This window comes from Cydia pomonella, chromosome 2 (assembly GCF_033807575.1).
Source record: "Cydia pomonella isolate Wapato2018A chromosome 2, ilCydPomo1, whole genome shotgun sequence".
NCBI classification, from domain to species: Eukaryota; Metazoa; Arthropoda; class Insecta; order Lepidoptera; family Tortricidae; genus Cydia; species Cydia pomonella.
In genome coordinates, this window is record NC_084704.1 from 17834218 (window position 1) to 17852221 (window position 18004).

Consider the following 18004-nt stretch of genomic DNA (forward strand, 5'->3'; position numbering starts at 1 on the left):
CTATTAGTACCCGCCAAATAATTATTATTTTCTAATTATAGATAGACATATTAACCCTTTATAAGGCCCCAGTTATACAGATATGATACGTGAAAGTTAAATAGACTACCATGTTTGTAATGCACTGGGGAACACATCTACGGCAAAAAAAAAAAAAAACTCAGCCTGTTAGTGCACTTGAGTTTTCAGATGATCTGTTTCCAATACACCTATTCATTGACATTGACATACTTATCGATATAGCATGCAACCTTTTATAATTTTATTAATCTTAAGTGGCAAATGATACACTTTCCTGACACTACAAACAACGTAGTACTGTTATTGCAATTTACGATGAAGAGTGGATTTATGAAAATTAGACCTTGTCATCATACCAATAAGTCTCGCCACTCGCCATCGTGAAGTGCAAGAGCTATAATTCAAATTATTAGATACAGCGACGTGTATATTTTTAATAGTATAATGGAAACAATGACGAGAGCTTGCTTCCCTTGACAGGCATAGTGCATAAATTGACCACATACTATAGATTCATTAATTACACTAAAATTAAATACTGACCGAAAAAGTATAAATGAGGAAAGAAAGCCTGATATATTCGCTATATAATACCATTATAATAGTTAAATAAAAAAGAGGATGTTCTTCTCCGTAAATGTTTATTAACTAAGCGGTTTCCAAATCGTCCTCTACCTTATAAAGGGTTAAATATAAATATTATGTAAAGGAATGTTGTCTCGTGTAGGCACCGATTACCACGACTTTTTACACTTAGTATATTGCAATTAAACACTGATTCAACGTTTCCAAAAATACTGCTTAACTGAGTGATTTACATACATCCGCCAACTAAAATACTGATTAAAATTATTAGTGAAAGATATTATAACTAAAAATGATTAATTAAGATTATAAATATATCAAATGGAAACAACGTGGATTTTTATGCCTCAGATTATTACACTTACTCAGTTAAGCAATATGTATAATTACGTGCGTAAAGACATGATTTAATTTAGAATTGTTAGCCATTCTTGTCGTGATTTTGTCACGGAATCAAAGAAAAAGCCCATGGTTACTTTTTTAAGGCCACAACAGACTAGCGTCTTTTGAGCGTTGGCGTTTAGTCAGCGCTATGGAAAATTGCGTCGCTGCGCAGTTGCGCTAACGTTGCGTCGAGCAACAGACATAAGTTGGCAAGACGCTGACGCTCGGCAGAGGCTAGTTTGGGGTGGCCATTTAACTCTAAGAATTTATCCCTGTTTGTTGACAATTACACATTTTAAGTAGCGAAGAGAGGTAACTACATCTTGATAGTTCATTAAATATTACCCCTTGTTAGACTGTGGAGTTAGATCTACTGAAAATTAGACTAAATCCTAGTGCTTTAATTTCATTTCGAACTCTTACTTGGTCCAACGCTTCACCCAACGAAGCAACTGCGCTCAAATCAGTTTCATGGTTATCAATCGCTTTACATAAGTCCTGTTCAAAATTTTAAATTATAATCACATTAGACAACACACACTGTAAATATTTGAAATAATAAAATGACTACTCACCTGGTATTTACTGAGCTGATCCACTTTCTCTTCTAAAGTTGCTTTGGGAGAGTACGTCTTGAGACTCATCTCCGTGTCGGTAAGCCAATGTTGAAGGCGATCATTGGCACTATCAAACTCGACCCATTGCTCAATCTTATCTTCAATACCTCGCTTCACATCATGGACAGTGGCTGTGAACTTTTCTAAGTCAGCCCTAAGTAATGCCAGTTCTCTGGACATTCCTTCTTTTCCTCTAGGCGATAATTTGGCACCATTGTTTTCAATCAAGTCTTGCAGTATTTTCAATTTATTGTTGCCAGTTGGAACAGCATCCAGTAGTTCTTGTATTTTGGCTAATTTGCTTTGTAACGCTGCTTTGTTTCCAGTAAAATCTGATAGCAGATGCAGACGATCCCACAGATGCTTTTGATAGTCTTGTAGTGACTTTTGCTGATCCGTAAACTGTTGGTATATCTCAAAGTTGCTTTCATGTTTATCAATAATTCCTGACAGTCTGCTTGTCAAGGCATTGTAGCGATCCCACACGGACTTTATGATGCTAGCCATTTCATCGTTTTCACCTCGCCCGGAGTGCAATGAAGCAGCCACACTCTTTGCTTTTTCTGTTACTGTCTCAATTACTCTCTTGTGAGAATAAATTTCTTGAAGTAATGTCTTATTTTTCAAAAGCTTCGATTTTATTTCTTGAGCAGAATTGAGCACTGTTTTTTCTTCCGTGTCCACATTTTTTTCTTTCTCATCGAGCCAAGACAACGTCTGCTGTAATACATCTTGATAACTTGACCATTGAAGTGTTTGGGATTCGTATTCCTTTTGTTGCTGGAGAATTGAATCGTTTAGTTTGTCCCATCGTTCCCTAAGTGTTCTGATTTCAACACGGATGTTCTCTCTGCCATTCGCAGCAGTTTCTGGCAGTACCTTGTCACCAGCACTAGTAAGAATACTAATTTTATGTTCTCCATTATCTCTTTCCAACAAGAACACTTGTAGTTTATTACCCCTACTTTCAATAGTTAGTTTATCTTCTTTGGCTACCATTTGAGAAACTTGTTCCTCTAAAGGTCTAAGCCAACTGTCAAATTCATTATGTAGTTGCACATACTTCTTATGATCTGCGACTAATTCACTCCAGTGATTGACGATTTCTTTAGAAATAACGTGCAGTTGTTGATAACGGCTGCTAACTTGCGTGACCAAAGGTTTAAGACGTTCGACGCCACTTAATTGTATCAAACTGTGCGAGTCATCTACAAATGTATCAATCTCCTTTTCTTTAGAGTTAATACTGTTGCGAAGATCAACGTATCTTTGAAGCTGGGCTTCTTTTTCTTGTAAAGTTGAACATAAACTTTGATCGCGACACTTAGATTCTTTGTCCTTAAGCCATTCTGTAATGGATTCAATCGTCGAATCAAACTTATTCCATATTTCTAAGGTATGTTTCAACTTCTGTTCCGACGATACGATGCCTTCAACCGCATTGCGTAACTGGTCATGTAAGTTATCGATTTCAGCTTTGATGGCTGCGTTGCCCGGTTCTGACGTGCTCTTGCTGACAGATGAAAATATAGTTCGTATTTCATCAAGCTTCTTCGAACCTATCTTCTCAATGTCCTTCAAAGCTACTGCTGATTGCAATTTGCGTACAATTTCTGGCTTCTCTCCAGCTGCATTTTCGATGTCAAGTAACTTTTCTGATTGAGATCCAAACCATTCTTTATATTGCTGAATCAAACATACTAAGTCCTCATGTCGCTTGACACAATCTTCTAAGTTGTCTTGGAGATTTTGAGATTTAGTAACAATGTTTTGGAATAATTGTTTAATGGACTGCAAATAGACATTAAGTGATGCATCATGTGTCTGGTCAACCAATTGTTGTGCTTTGTCACAAACAGACTCGACAAGTTGTTGATGAGACATGATTTCCTGGTGCATTATTTTATGGTTTTGCAGTTGTGCTTTCTTCTCTTCCAATGATGCCTTTAACTCTGTATGACGCTGCATTGCTTTCTCAACGTCTTTTAACCACTTCGTAAGTTGTTCCTGTGCTAGCGAGAAATCAGAAAATTGTAATAGGCACTGGTCTAGTTTATTGACAGTTTCTTGGAAGCTATCGCCAAAACTATCCCATAGAGTTCTGATTTTACGAATCTTTTGACGAATGACTTCCCTGCCGTCTGGGCTGGTATGTGTGTAAAGTTTCTCTCCTAAGCCCAAGAATTCTTCAAAAGCCGGTGTCTTCTTATTTCTTGTTTCATACAGCTCTTTAGCTTTGTTCTGTTTATCTTGCAGAACAGCATAATCACCAACAATTTCATTAAGATCCTGTAGCTCACCAAGCATACCCATTAGCCAGCTTTCGATGTCATTGTAATCGTTTTCGAATTCTTTATGCTCAGACACAAACACCTCGTACTTAGATATAGTTTCACTAACAAGATTGTTTAGAGTATGGTATCTTGTAGCCAGTTTTGATGTTTTTGTCGAAATATCAGTTTCGCTGGCAACATTTTGTGTGCTGCTAGATCTTGCCAAAGCGGAAAATTCTCCACTTCGTGAAGCTAACTCAGTCTGCATTTCTTTAACCTTTTGTAAATGAGCAATCTTCGCTTCTAGTGTACTCTTTAAGCTTTGATCTCTCAGTTGATTTTCTTTGATTTTAAGCCATTCTTCCAGTTCGTCTAAGGTTTTTTGACTTTCATTCCATTGTTTTAATGTTTCTTTAAGTTTTTCGTCTTGGGCTTTGCATTGAGAAGAAAACTGATTCCATGTCGCACTAAGCTGTTCGTATTCGCTTATGAGAATTGGATGTCCATTTGAACTTGTGGACTTTAAAAGGGAAGTTAAATGAGATTTTAAGCCATCTAAATCATTTTCAATATGTTGTGCTTTGGATGTAACCTTTTCTATAGCAGCGATTTTTGAATCGACGTCATCTTTTTGTGAAACCACGCCATAGTTTAGCATGCTGTTTTCAGCTACTATATGATTGAGGCGATCACGGGTGTCTTCAAACATTTGAACATATTTTTCGTGTTCAGCGACATGTGATTCACAGATGTTAATCCGATTTTGGAGCTCTTTAGCCATGTTTTGGTACCTGTCAATGGTCTTAGATAAACTTTTTTCAGCTTCATCGTCAGGCATAAGTTTTATTTTTTCTGTCAGTTGTGTCAACATTGATTGATGTAACTCTACCTCTTGATGTAATATTTTATTGGCATGTAGCTGAGCCTTCTTTTCAGGTAAGGTAGCTCCCAGTTTGAACTCACCTAACTCCTTCTCTTTATCACTAATCCATTTTTGAACTTGGTTGAACGTATCATCGAATGAAGAACGTTTGTTGATTGTAGTCTCAATATCTTTAATGACGTTATTAAGAGAATCGACTGAATCTTCAAAGTAGTCTCTTAAAGATCTGAGTTCATTCCTAACTGCTTCTCGATCCTCAGGTGTTATACCACTAAATAATGCTTCCCCAGATTCAATAGCATTATTCAAAAGTTTTTGGCCAATTTCTTTGTTGTCGTTTAATTTCTTTACTTGTTCTAGATCGTTCGGAGTCGGTTTAGCATGTTTGCTCATTGCTGATAGGTCCTTAATCTTTGCATTTGCATCTTGAAGCCAATTTTTAAATTCTGCAATTGACTTATTGTATATACCTTTATTCTCTTTCAAATCTTTTAGCCTGGCCAGGTGGTTGTCCATAAATTTAGAAACCGTTTGATATCTGGTAACTAAATGATTTATATATTGCAAAACACGTGAGTCTGTATTTTGAGCGATGATATTTTCACCTATAACTGTTAGTTTGTCGACTTGTTCACCATAGTCTTTAATTTCTTTATTTAATGCTGTAATATCAGTTATTTTGCTGTCTATTTCATCGAGAGTAAGCAGATTAGCTGCTTCTTGTCTGACCCTGTTTTCTCTTTCTTTAAGCCATTCTGAGACGTTTTCCAATAACGTTTCATAATCTTGCCAAGCTCCAATATTCTCTTTCAGTTTGCTCTTAATTTGTTCATAATTTGAGGTCAGCACATCTAGATTCTTTTTCGCTTTTTCTGTTTGCTGTGCGGCTTCTTCAGCGCAAGCTGGTTCGGCAACAACGTGTAATATGTCACAGGCTTCTTTTAATTCTTTAACCTTCGCGACACATTCAACTAGTCCGTTTTCAACATCAGCTAGTGCTGCGTTCTTAACTTCTAAATTGTATTTATCACTTGCAGCATCGGGCATACACCATCTAGTTTTATCATCTAAGATTTTCAGATTTCTATTGAACATACTCAGCTTGTCAGTAAAGAGCTTTTGCAAAAACGTTAGTAGCGTTGTTTCAGTTTTGTTAGCATGTACTACAACGCTTTCAAATCGTTTTTGTAGTCCGCTTAATTCTTTAGGAACTAGAGATTCGTAGAACCCAGGATAATTTGCGTTCATTTCTGAGACGTTTTGTGCTACATTATCAATCTCATCGTTTAACTCTTGTAATTTAGCTTTGCATGACTGACATTTCTTAAGACGATCCAAGATCTTCGCGTTATCGCCTGTCATATCATCGCATTGAATGATGTCATCTCTTATTTTACTTACGCTGTCTGACAATCGCTTTATACTATCTTTTAATTTATTTTCTTTAGTTTCCAAGGATGACACAGCAGTTTCAAGGTTATCAGCTAATGATTGTAAAGCTTCAAACTCATTATCCAAATACTCAACTATAGATGAAACTTGGCTGACAGGAATGTTTTTATTGAGATTGGTTATCTGTTCACATTTGGCTTTAATGCTGTTTTTCAAGCCAGCATATATTGGAAGGTCTTCTTTGTACTTGGTCAAATGGCTGTGTCCAAACCTTATTTCTAAGTTATCACTAGCATTAGCTAAATTCTGACCAGTTTCACTTAACCAAGTAACAACTTGGTTCTTCGTATCGTCAATTTGCCTCCATACAATGAGTTGAGACTCTAAGTCTTGGATGCGCTTAATGATAGCGTCATTCGCTTTCTCCCATTGAGTTTGAGAGTTTAGGAAAGCTTCTTCTAAAGGACTTGTATCAAAACCACCTAAAGTAGAAGCTTGCTTAAGAATTGATTGCTTAATGAGGTCCATTTGATCCAATAATCCTTTGGATCGCTTAAGAATTTCATACGCTTTTTTAGCTTTGTCCAAAGCATGGGCTGTTTGCACATAATCATGAGGAGCATCTTTGCATTCACTGTAAAGTTGATCTGCTCTTGTCATTTCCCGGTCAAAAGCGACAGTAAAGTTTTTCAACTCTTGTAAGGTAGATGAAAGAAGTATATACTTGTTCTTTGTATCGCGCACTGAATTTACAATCTGGTCCCAGTTATTGTCAGCAGCCGCCAAGGCATTTTGAATAGTGCCCATATTTGGTTGATCTTCCCTCATCAAATGTAGGCCTTCTTCTCTTAGTTCTTTTCGTACTGATTGTTTATCCCTAAGTTCTGCATCTAACTTGTCAAGTTCTTCAGTCATATCTTGAATTGATGCTTCAGTCAGAGGTACAAGTTTTTGAGCCATTTCATTCAAGACTGATTGGACATTGTGTAATACTTCTGATAACGCATTATGTTGCACATTGAATTTGTCCCACCTAGCTCCTACCTTTTGAACCAAATCTCTCTTCGTCGTTACCTGGTTGAGCAGAGCATCCGCTTTCATTTCAATTTCCTTGACAAGACTCGTTGGTGATATCATTCTACCTGAATTTTGGTCGGTAACCTTGACACGTGAAGGTCCATCTAATAGAGCAACGTTGCTCTTCCATTCAGGTATCTTAGTTATCACGTTGACTAATTCTTGGCGTAATATTTCGTAGCTCTCAGGTGTGAGTTTTGGACCGTCTATTTGATACTGAATATGCCCTAATTGTTGCTTGTTGTCTTCGTACCAGTTCAAGAGGTCTGACCATTTCTGTAATACGCCCTTGTTTTGTTGAATATTATTTTCAATAATTTGGTAATGCTCTGCGATGTTAGAGTAGGTTTCGCTCAAAGCACGCGATTCATCAGGATGTGACGAGAGCGTCATATTTTTGATTTCGTTGTAAATATCCGTAAATTCTGGAGCTTTTGCTGCATGTTCTTGGAGCAGGACGTGCATAGATTGCAGTGCAGGTTCTACTTTGTCCGCAGCTATTTGATCATAGCTTTCAGTCTTTCTCCTAAAATCAGTAATCCAGTTATCAAATGTATGTAATTTAGTCATGAATTCCTGACGGACAATTATTTTATCTGATAGCTCATTCACTCGACCTCGAACTGTTTCGGCCAAATCGTTTGTGCGTTCTTTAATACTTGCTACATTATTTTTTAATAAAGTCGCTCCTTCAGGTTGTATGCTATGACATATATTGTCACAAGTCTGAGACAAGCTTATAATTTTAGCTTGCTGTTGCGAAATTTCATTGCCAAACGACTTTAGTTTGTTCAATTCACGGTCCAATTTTTCAACTTGTGGAGAATCCATACTAACACTTCGACTACTTATGAGTTTTTCTCCATTCTCTATCCATGCTTCTAATTTCTGTGCCTCACGTTCAAAGTTCTCCCAGTTAGTGACCAATTTGTCTAATTTGTTGTTCCATTGATCTGCTTGGTCGTGAATTACTGCCCATCTTGAGTGAATAGCGTCGACTTCGTCGGGAGCACTTGTTTTACCAGACAATTGATGGCTCACGCTTGAAAGAATCTGAAGGTTCATCAACTGTTTGTCACAATCAGTTAGCAATGCTTTAGATTGTTGTTGCATTTGCTGCGCCTCAGCTAGTGTTGAAGGTTTAGGTACACTGCCTAGTTTGGCTTCAGCTTCTTCAATCCATGGTTTAATCTCAACTACTCCTTTTTGATACTTTTGCCAGCTTGCTAAATCATGTTCTACAACTTTGGTTGTATGTTCTGTTGAACGCTGAAGATCAGCCATCATTTTCTCTAACAAGGCAACTTCCCCTTTTAGCCTGTTTGCGTCCTGGACTTTGTGTTCTACAGCTAGTTTAGTTCCTTGATCTGCGACCTCCTTAATGATGTCAAGTTTTTCAGCAATTACTTTCTGCAATGCTTGTGACTTTAAAACTCGTTCTTCAGGAGTAATGTTTTCAGATCTAATATGAGAAATTAGTACTGGGCTTTCTTTCTTTATCCATTCACGAACATGATCTAATTTATGTTCAATCTTTACCCATTCTTCGTTGAACTTCTCTAAATGTACGACTTTAGTTTGAACTTCATCTTGCACTCTGTCTAGTTTCATTCCAATTGCTGCGAGGTCTTTCTCAATGACAGGCTTGGGTTTGTTAGCAGTCAGCGACTGCAATTGAGCGTAAGCATGCTGCAACTGCGGCAGCTTTTCAGATTTGGCTCTTTCTATATCAGCATTAAATGTCTTTGTTTCTTGAAGCTCACGGGCAATGTTTGTGACACCTAATTCCAAACCAGGGTGAGCGACATAATTTTCTATCCTATCAAGATCAGACAGTAATTCTTCCTTCTGGTACTCGTAGTTGGACCATACCTTTTGCGTATCGCGCAGCTTATGGAGGCGGTCATTAGATGTCTCGTAAGCAGCGTTCCAACCGGTCTCGAGATTTCTTACGTCTTCTCTTACGAAAGCAGGTGCATTCGCATCCTTGATCAATTCCTTACCACGCTGCAGCATTGACATGACAGAAGGTCGCTGGCGGTCGAGCTTCTGTACAGCCGATTGCTGTTCCATAACCAACTGTTCCACGTGTTGCAAGGACTGTGGTTCTGGTTCTATCATGGCTTGTTCTTTCGCACTTTCAAGAATACAGATCACTTCATGAACCTCACGGCGATAAGTGTAACATCTCGTGTAGGTCTCAGTCTTGATCATTGTGATCTCAATAGTTGGGATGAGATTTTTGTATCGTGCAATGAGGTTTTCAAGTTTGACTTGTTCTTCCTGAGCCTCGAGCTCAGAGCAATGGTTAGTTAGCATATCCAGTGTCTGAACAAGCCACTTCATGTCTTCACGCTTCCTGTCTGCTTCACGGCAAATGTTCTAAATAGAAATAAAATATAATTGATCATATATTAAAGTTCAAGAACAGCTTAAATTAATATAACTACGAGTATGTTTCATATTTACCATCAGTTCCCTTAACTGTTTAAGAAGGCAGCATGTACAAATGATATTACAGATTTTAAAACAATTTTAAGTGAGTATAATTGAAACATAATCGCTGATCATTGTCATCACGATTGTCATCTTGAAAATTCAATTGATACAACTTGGTAGCAGAAAATTTAACATAGATCACAAATGTAGATACAATCAACAATTTATTTATTTGAATTTCTTAAAAGGGCTACGCTGAACCCGCTAAATAATAACTCATTTCCATTTTTTTTATATCACTAACGGATTCTAACTGAAATATACTAAAGAATATCACTAACCTGGAATATAGTCTTCTCTCGTTCAAACGCTTCAGCGGAGTCAACTTCCCTGACAATGCTATCCATAGTCTTGTCCACATGGTCCATCCACCTTTCCATTTCACGGAACTTCTCTCTATAGGCGTCCCACTTGGCCGGGATCCTCTGTAGCTGCTGTCGGAAGTGCTCCACTCTGTGGACGGTGCTCTCCCATTGCTGTTCACACCTCCTCAAGGCTTCTTCAAGGGAGGTATCATTCGTCTGTTGGGTGTAACTGGTGGCAATCTTTTTCAGGTTCTGGAGGCAATGTTCCACTTGCATGACCTTGCCTTGGCTGCGGAAGTATTCCTCGTTTCTGATGAGAATGCCATCTGCATCGTCGCTTTGGTTGTATGCCTATAAAACAAATTGTGTGTTACCTACATAACGAAATGACTCCGTTCCAAATTCAGTAAATCCCTATTACTCGGAAAATAAATGTTATTTATCGGATGATTCCATTGTACACATACACCGTGTTTTTTTTTCCTTTAATTTCAAGGGTGCATCCCTGAGCTTAAATTAAGTAATTTTCTCAAAGACACCGGTATTCTAATTAACTCCATTTCGGAGGTAATCAATATTTAATTCTTGTCTTATAAGGCGCGTATGAGCGTGTACACTTGGCTTAGGGCCTGTTTACATATTGAATAGTGTTAAGTATGATTTAATACATTTGCTACTAAACGTAAATACTATCTCGGACGATTGATGTTCAAAATAACATTGATATGTCACAGTGATCAATAGTTTCGTTGCGTTAAATCATAGAAATAGGATAGTAAAGAACGACTGTCAAACTTCAAAAGTGCGACCAAAAATGAAATGCAAGTGTGTGCGTAAATTGTCTATGTGCGAACAAAAATAGTGATGTCATGTTAGAACATATTAATAATCTATCGATGTTTAACTGGTTTATCGACTACTTTTTCAAATGTGTTTGTTTTTATAAAATACCTAATGTTATAGGTATTAGTATTGTTACTACTATTAGACCCTATTTTTTAAATTTGATATTTGTGCCTCTTTCTACTGACAAGTTGGGTTGGGTGTGTAATGTGTATACGCTGTGTACAAGTATACGCGGTCTTGTGTTTCCTTGTGTTGGCGGTAAAGCCGTGGAAAAGTGGTTAAAATGTAAGTACTGTGTTGGATAGTGAAGTTTAAATTTGCCGCTAAACATGTGCACCTTCAAAAAAGGTATTATAACAATCGTTATTATTTCAAGTCGGTTTTAAAGGTTAATATCTTAATGATGTCTTGTGAACACTTAATTCCATACCTACTAATATACCGACAAGTTATCGATACAGTCATATGAACATTTTGTCAAGCCCTAGCGTAAAGTAACAGTTTAGGTTTTTACACAAAATATTCTAAATTATTGACTAATATGATGAAATATTAACACACAATTGAAGAAAAACTTATAATGAACTGTATAATTGGCTTTTTACACTTTTTATGCTGTTAATTTGATAAAATATCGTAACGAAAATTTCGCTAGGAATATCATAATTACCTATGAAATGAGTATTTTCCACGGTTTTTGGCCCAGAAACACTACAACCCGGCACACAACATGACACCATCTTCACTAAATTATATTTGGCTGAGTCGGTCGGTATATATATATTTTTATTCCCTTATATTTTTCACGTCAAAAAATACGGCAATATGATCTTGGCCGACTCGGCCGACTTCGAACTCAAAAATGGTTACGTTTTCTCATATGTAGTCTGTCTCTTTCGCATTCATGGCATGTTCATATACGTGATGGCTTCCCTTTCGCACACTTCATCTGTCTGTCAAGCGAAGCGTTTGACATGTCTCTGCGTTAAATGTAATGCCCGTGTTACAACAACGCCATATGCAACATTTAAGTTTTTTTTATCATATAGTTTCCTTAAACGTACTTACCGATAACCCGAAGTTAACGGAATTCAATAAAAACACGGTGTATAAAACTAGCTTTTATGTCTTAAGAAATAATAGCAAGGTAAGTAAATGTAATCACAATTGAGGCGAATGCGGACATACAGGTAGTAGGTAAGAGGTATGGCACGTGTACGTACCCAAGAAATAGCAATTGCCCTGGCTGATCTTACAATTTACTAAAAAGCAAAGATACATTGATTGAGTGTGATGTGTAAAATCTAGGACAATTTCGTGTTTAGAATATGACGTCTAAACGAGATGGCGCTGCACAACATCATACATTTTGCGGTAACTGTCAAAACAATTCAGTGACCACATAACACATGACAGCGCCATCTGTTTTGGATGTCAAATTAAGTAGCACGTCTTTTTCTTAGACTTTACCTCTCTATTACAATCAATACTCTTTGTTAAAAGTAAGATCAAAAGTGTACTAGTGCGAAACAAAGTGCGGATCCCCTGTGCATTGGGTCCCAAAGTGACAAAACCAACAAATAAAACACTTGACACATTTGTTTTGCAGAATTCCTGGAATGCCAATTAAAACACGGAAATAAAGTTTTTAAGACAAGAAACAGAAAAAAGAATTAAAATGTGAGCGACACTCGCATATTAGAATTTAATGTAAGAAACATCACTCAATAAAAAATAAATAAAAAAAAGATTTAACTTTTTGACTATTTTTCCCACCTCTGATATTTTTTCATTTAATGACGACGCCATCGGTGAATAATTTTCACGTCAGAAACAAGAACATGTTTTTTTTAGTTCTTTCATAATAATTTTTATACAAAAACTTCATTGTTGAAAGTCTGTGTTGTGGTGTCCTTTGTAGTGTGTATAGTGTATCTTGAGTGTTTTGTTTGTTGCTTGCAATGTGAATGACTGAATATTGATCAGAACACGCGAAAACTCTATATATACTACAAATCAATCTTTTAAAAATATGCCTGGATGAAATGTCTCTAGTGAGCCCGCCGTTTGGAGAAACTACGATCATTCTATGTCCTTGACGCAGTGGGTAAAAACGGTTGGTCGAGGAGGAGTTATTCGAAACCTTTGGGGACCCTCTTCACTGGCCGACAGATGAGCTCCTTCTCTATATTTTTTAAACAAACAGCATAAGGTACCTGCTCCTCGTAGACGATCTCCTTCTCGATGTCCTTGATGCAGTGCGCGAACACGGCCTCGTCGAGGCGGAACTCGAGGCGCATGAGGTGCGGCGGCGCGCGCGCCAGCAGCTCGCGCCAGCGCCGCTGCAATGTCTCCACTGTGCCGACTACTTGCGGACGCTCTTCTTCGCTGACCAGCTGAAAGGAGAATTCACTGTCAACACGGTGCGAATAATATGCGCGGGTCATTTACATCATGACGCAACACTAGTCATATTTTTAATACAGAAGGGTCATGCATATACTTCTGTGGCTCATGCCTTAGTAGCTTACGGAACAAATGCTCAGAGGGACTACCGCGAAAGTAGAAAATTGACCAACGAAAATTTCATTATATGCTCTTGCACATTCGAGCAATATAGAGGCGAATAGACGAACGAAGTGATTCGCGGTGGGCCCTCAGACTCAACCCTCTTACTGGCTTCCTCAGAAAGACCTCTTGTGTAAATTAACATCCTGTTTAGGGTCGACATAGTCGACGGGGCCTCTGAGTGCCACCGTACCCCTTTCTAACTTCTGAAAAGTTTCTGTGAGTTTTGATCCCTCACCTCGATAAGCTCTCGTCCAGAGCGAACGAGCTCAGACACGGCCCTTTCATCGGCTCCCTGGAAGAATCTCTTGTGGAAGTCCACGGCCTGCTTGGAGTCAACTCGGTTGTCAGCCAACAGGGCTTCCGCGCGGGACGCCCATTCCTCCACGGAACGTTTCTTGATCTCAAACTCTTCCCAAGCGCGAGCGAGTCGCTGCAGCTCCGCCTCGCGGCGTGTTGCTTCCGAGGACACGTGCGCAAATCTGTAAATGAATAAGGGTGAGAAAATAAAAACAAAAGACTGTCTCATAATTATGTGTATACAAATCATAATTGCTAAATGTGGTTTTGTTCTATTAGCTTGAAGATGTCAAGTTAATCGATGAAAGTTTTTTCTAAAGTTTAAACTAGAGACCATACCTATCATTGAGGTCCCGCATGAGGCGCACTTGCTCCGTGACGTCAGCGCTGCGGTCCGCGTCAGCCGACTTCACGATGTTCTGGAAGACCTTGTTCTTGCTCTCGAGCATGGAGCGGTAGTACGTTGTCCTCGAGAAGAAGGAGCGGTGGATCTCATACTGCTCCTCTATGATTTCACTGTAAGGCAAAGCAATATGAATCAGTAATGCTTATTTTTGCAAAAGCTGTCTCAGCAATATCATAACACACTATTGTTAATTCATGAATATCGGTATCATGCTCAAAGAATCTTCTATCAAGATATATATCTGTAGGTCTAATAAAAAATACCTCTCAAAGAGCACCTTTTAACTAGTTGTGTCAATTTTGACATTTTGGCAGCCAGTGTCAGTGTTCCGTCAATGTTCAGGCAAACATACCGTCTAGTCTGGTGTGTTGTGGACAGCGCCTCCTCCGCTTTGTCCAGCCATTGGCCGATCTCCCTCTGGCCGGTCTCGAGTGACTCGTGCTGGACAAGTAACTGTCTGTACTGATGCAACTTGACGGGTACGGTGGCGCGCACTCGCACTAACGCTTCTTTCTGCTGCTTTAGCTTCGCCATGTTGGCTTCTACCTCGTCGCGGGGTAGCTCAGCGATTGCGTTTTGGAAGGTCCTGAAAGAATATTTTGTCTGTTAGCTCTCTTGTTTTTAACATAAACAAGTATGTAACATCATTATTGACCCCCAGATCCTGTGGTTTAAAATTCTCCTTAGTTAATCGCATGTCATGGCATAGACGGTACGAGAACTTACAAATGAGTTTTTTTAGATTGACGACAGCTGAAGTACAACTAAATCCAAATCTATCGTATACATTAAAGTAAACAGCACCGGCACGCGCGATCTCTTATCGTCCAAATGAGCCTCAAGCGTCAACTCGTCGACAGTCCGACTTATTATTTACCTGCTTATGGTCTTAAAGAGTTCCTCGTGCTGCTCAATCTCGCTGTTGAGCTGCAGCAGCTGGTCGATGTAGGCCTGGATGTCGTGCGTGGCGGCGCGAGGCTGGCGCGCCAGCAGCGAGTCGGCGGCGAGCAGCCACGCGTCCAGCGCGGCCGCGCCCGCCGCCAGCTCGCGCCGGTGGCGCAGGGCGTCGCCGCCGCGGACGTACCTGCACACAAATATCTTCTATTTGGACTTTTGAATTGACTACTCTACTGTCTAAGGTCCGGGCTTTACTTGAACACGCTTGCAAGCATGCGTTTACACACAGGAGACAATTTCTTGTATGTAGCAATGGTGCTTCTGTACAAAGAGATTAAGTAAACTTGATCGTACACCAAATTAAGTTCTGATTTATCTTTTCTGGGGATCTATCCAAGATGTTTCTCTATCACCCTTCCTATTAGTGGGACCGCTTTAAACCTTAACAATTTTTCTGTTAGATCGAGTTAATCGATCAATCGATCTTTTTCATAATTCCATTAAAGACAATTATAATGCAAAAAATTCAACCACCTTATTATTGTAAAAAGAATATGGAGATGTTATCGTTAAAATTGTTTTGAAAAGACACATACCTCTCGGCTTCTTCCCATACTCGCTCCCATCGTTCGGTGATTTCGATGTATTTCCGCTTGACTTCTGACGCGATGTCATCAGATGACGTTGCAGCCAGGAATCCGGCAGCGTCACCGAGCAGTTGGTGCTTCTCCTTCCACACGGTAAGGTCGTGGAAGAATTCCAATCTTTCGTCTTCAGAAACGCGCAGCATGTGCTGCGCCTTGTCCAACCAACTTGTAAAGTCATCAGCCAAAGTATTCCACCTATCCCAATGAGCTATTACTTCTTCGAGTACGCTTCGGGCGCACCTCACGTCCGAGGCCACCCTTCGCCACGTTTCTGATACTTCTCTCAAAAACGCATCAATTTCTTTAGCTTCAGTCCTATCTACTTGACACACTCTCTTGTACTCTTCCGCTACTTCTTTTATATCAACATACGCTCTATCAAACTCTTGGAAAATCTTATTCTTAGTCACAAAATTATCATAATCATCTAATAAGGCACGAACGTGGTCAATGCGGCCGTATTTACCGGTCCACGTGGCTAGTTTAGCCTTGGTGAGTTCTGTGAAAGCTACTATGCAGCATTTGTGTTCTAAATATTTTAATCTAGCTTTTCTCTGTGGAGCTCTTCGACTCACAGTCTCTAAGCGCTCCTTCATTTCTTGAAGCCTCTCCCCAGGGATTCTTGAAGCGTCAGGGGATCTTAACGCCGCTTCAAACCTATCAATAACTTCAGGAAGACTGGCGAAAAATGAGCTATGTTCCTCTAGTTTTTCGCTGATGATAGCTGCCGTTCTTTCGTCAAGGCTTGTAGGTATTTCGTCAAAGTATAAAAGATATTCAGCTCTGGCCAGCCATTCACCGACCATTCTGAAATCCCCGGGTAAGTCAGAGTCCAAAAGCCAGAGCCATCTTCTGTGCAGTCTTTCGAGTTCTGTCCAGAGGGAAACTAGCTCGCGCCATGACTTGGGCGCGATGGCTACTAAGCTTTGTGTGTACATGAGTTTTTCGAGTTTCTGGTAGACAGGTTCTCGGGCAAGCCTGTCGTTTTCGGCGCGGACGTAGTCCTCGTAGTTTCGCGAAAGAGTTCGCGTGTCGTATTGCCTTTGAATGATGGTGACGCGTTCGGTCAACCACATTCTAAGAGATTCGTATTCCTCCTGTACTGCCGCTACAGCGTCCGGTCCTGTTGTCTGTAAAAAATAATCGTTTATTGTCTGCATTAATTTATTCATTACCTTATTATTACTGGTATTTTAAAATGAATAACCTATTACCTTGGGTTCAGGATATTTGTGCAAAAACTGTGCCACATAAGTCATAATGGATCTTTCATCTGGCTTCTCCACGTCCACATCTTCTGCATCCAGAAGCCTGGCGATGCCCAGTTCGTTCTCAGCTACGTCGAAGGCATGTTCCAAGCGCTGTCTATTCGTCTTCCTCTTCATCTCGGCGAGATTGATCAGGTTGGCTTTGATTGCGTCAATAATGGCAAGGAAAGCCACACCATCACGCCAAGAGGGACCAAAATCTGATACATGAATGTTGGAATCCCTGAAAAAAGTCTCCTTTTAGCAATGATGAGATATAATGATTATGTTTTCTAAATAATAAAAATTTGATCGGGTTACTTTATCATTTAGAATTTGTAAAAGTGCGCTGATGCTGACGATTGCATTTTGAGTTGTATGGTAAGTGAGAGAGCTTAGAAGTAAAAGGTCATAATGGCTGGATATGTTACTCACTTGGGCAGGGCGTTGGCGACCCACTGCAGTAGCGTTTTCTTGGCGCCCTGCTTCCAGCGGTCCTCGGCGCGGTGCGTCGGGGTGGCGGCCCCGGACTCCTGCGACATGACGGACGCGCACCGCGACCCGCCCAAGTACTCCAGCGCTCGGCTGTTCTCCTCGATCTGAGGACAATCAGCGATAGAACAAGGATGCAAAAGTTTGAGCAAAACTTAATTATGATGAGACCACCAATAATTTTTTTTATAGAGTTGGTAACATATCAGTACGAATAACATATAATTTTTACTGGAAATAAAATCATTGGAATACGGTATTTGAATATATATCGTAGGTACACGTATACTAGTGTCTAATTTTAATCTTTATCATATTTTAAATATGTATGTCGCTGTTTCAATGACGACACACTGTAACACTATTAGCCTTCAGTTACCTACACTGTTAAATTTTATTATAGGTTTTCACCACTAGTCACAATTTAATTATACAAGGTATCTAATTTAAAAATTAAAATCATGCGATACGAATGACAATCACCAACTCAACTAACACAAACTTCATTATGAGCGACTAAACCGAAAGCGATTGTATGGCTACCTTGTTTTTAACTAGCCCTAAA

General features: G+C 39.4%; 1 protein-coding gene across 1 annotated transcript in view; it reads right to left on the minus strand.

The window, feature by feature from the left end:
• LOC133530486 (muscle-specific protein 300 kDa-like) overlaps positions 1–18004 on the minus strand; it is a 188502-nt gene that overhangs the window by 88337 nt on the left and 82161 nt on the right. The window contains 11 exon segments of the mRNA XM_061868397.1: positions 1414–1488; positions 1566–9614; positions 10013–10387; positions 13099–13278; positions 13689–13932; positions 14090–14266; positions 14509–14742; positions 15034–15240; positions 15650–16830; positions 16915–17191; positions 17383–17546. Coding sequence (XP_061724381.1) covers positions 1414–1488; positions 1566–9614; positions 10013–10387; positions 13099–13278; positions 13689–13932; positions 14090–14266; positions 14509–14742; positions 15034–15240; positions 15650–16830; positions 16915–17191; positions 17383–17546 — 11163 coding nt within the window.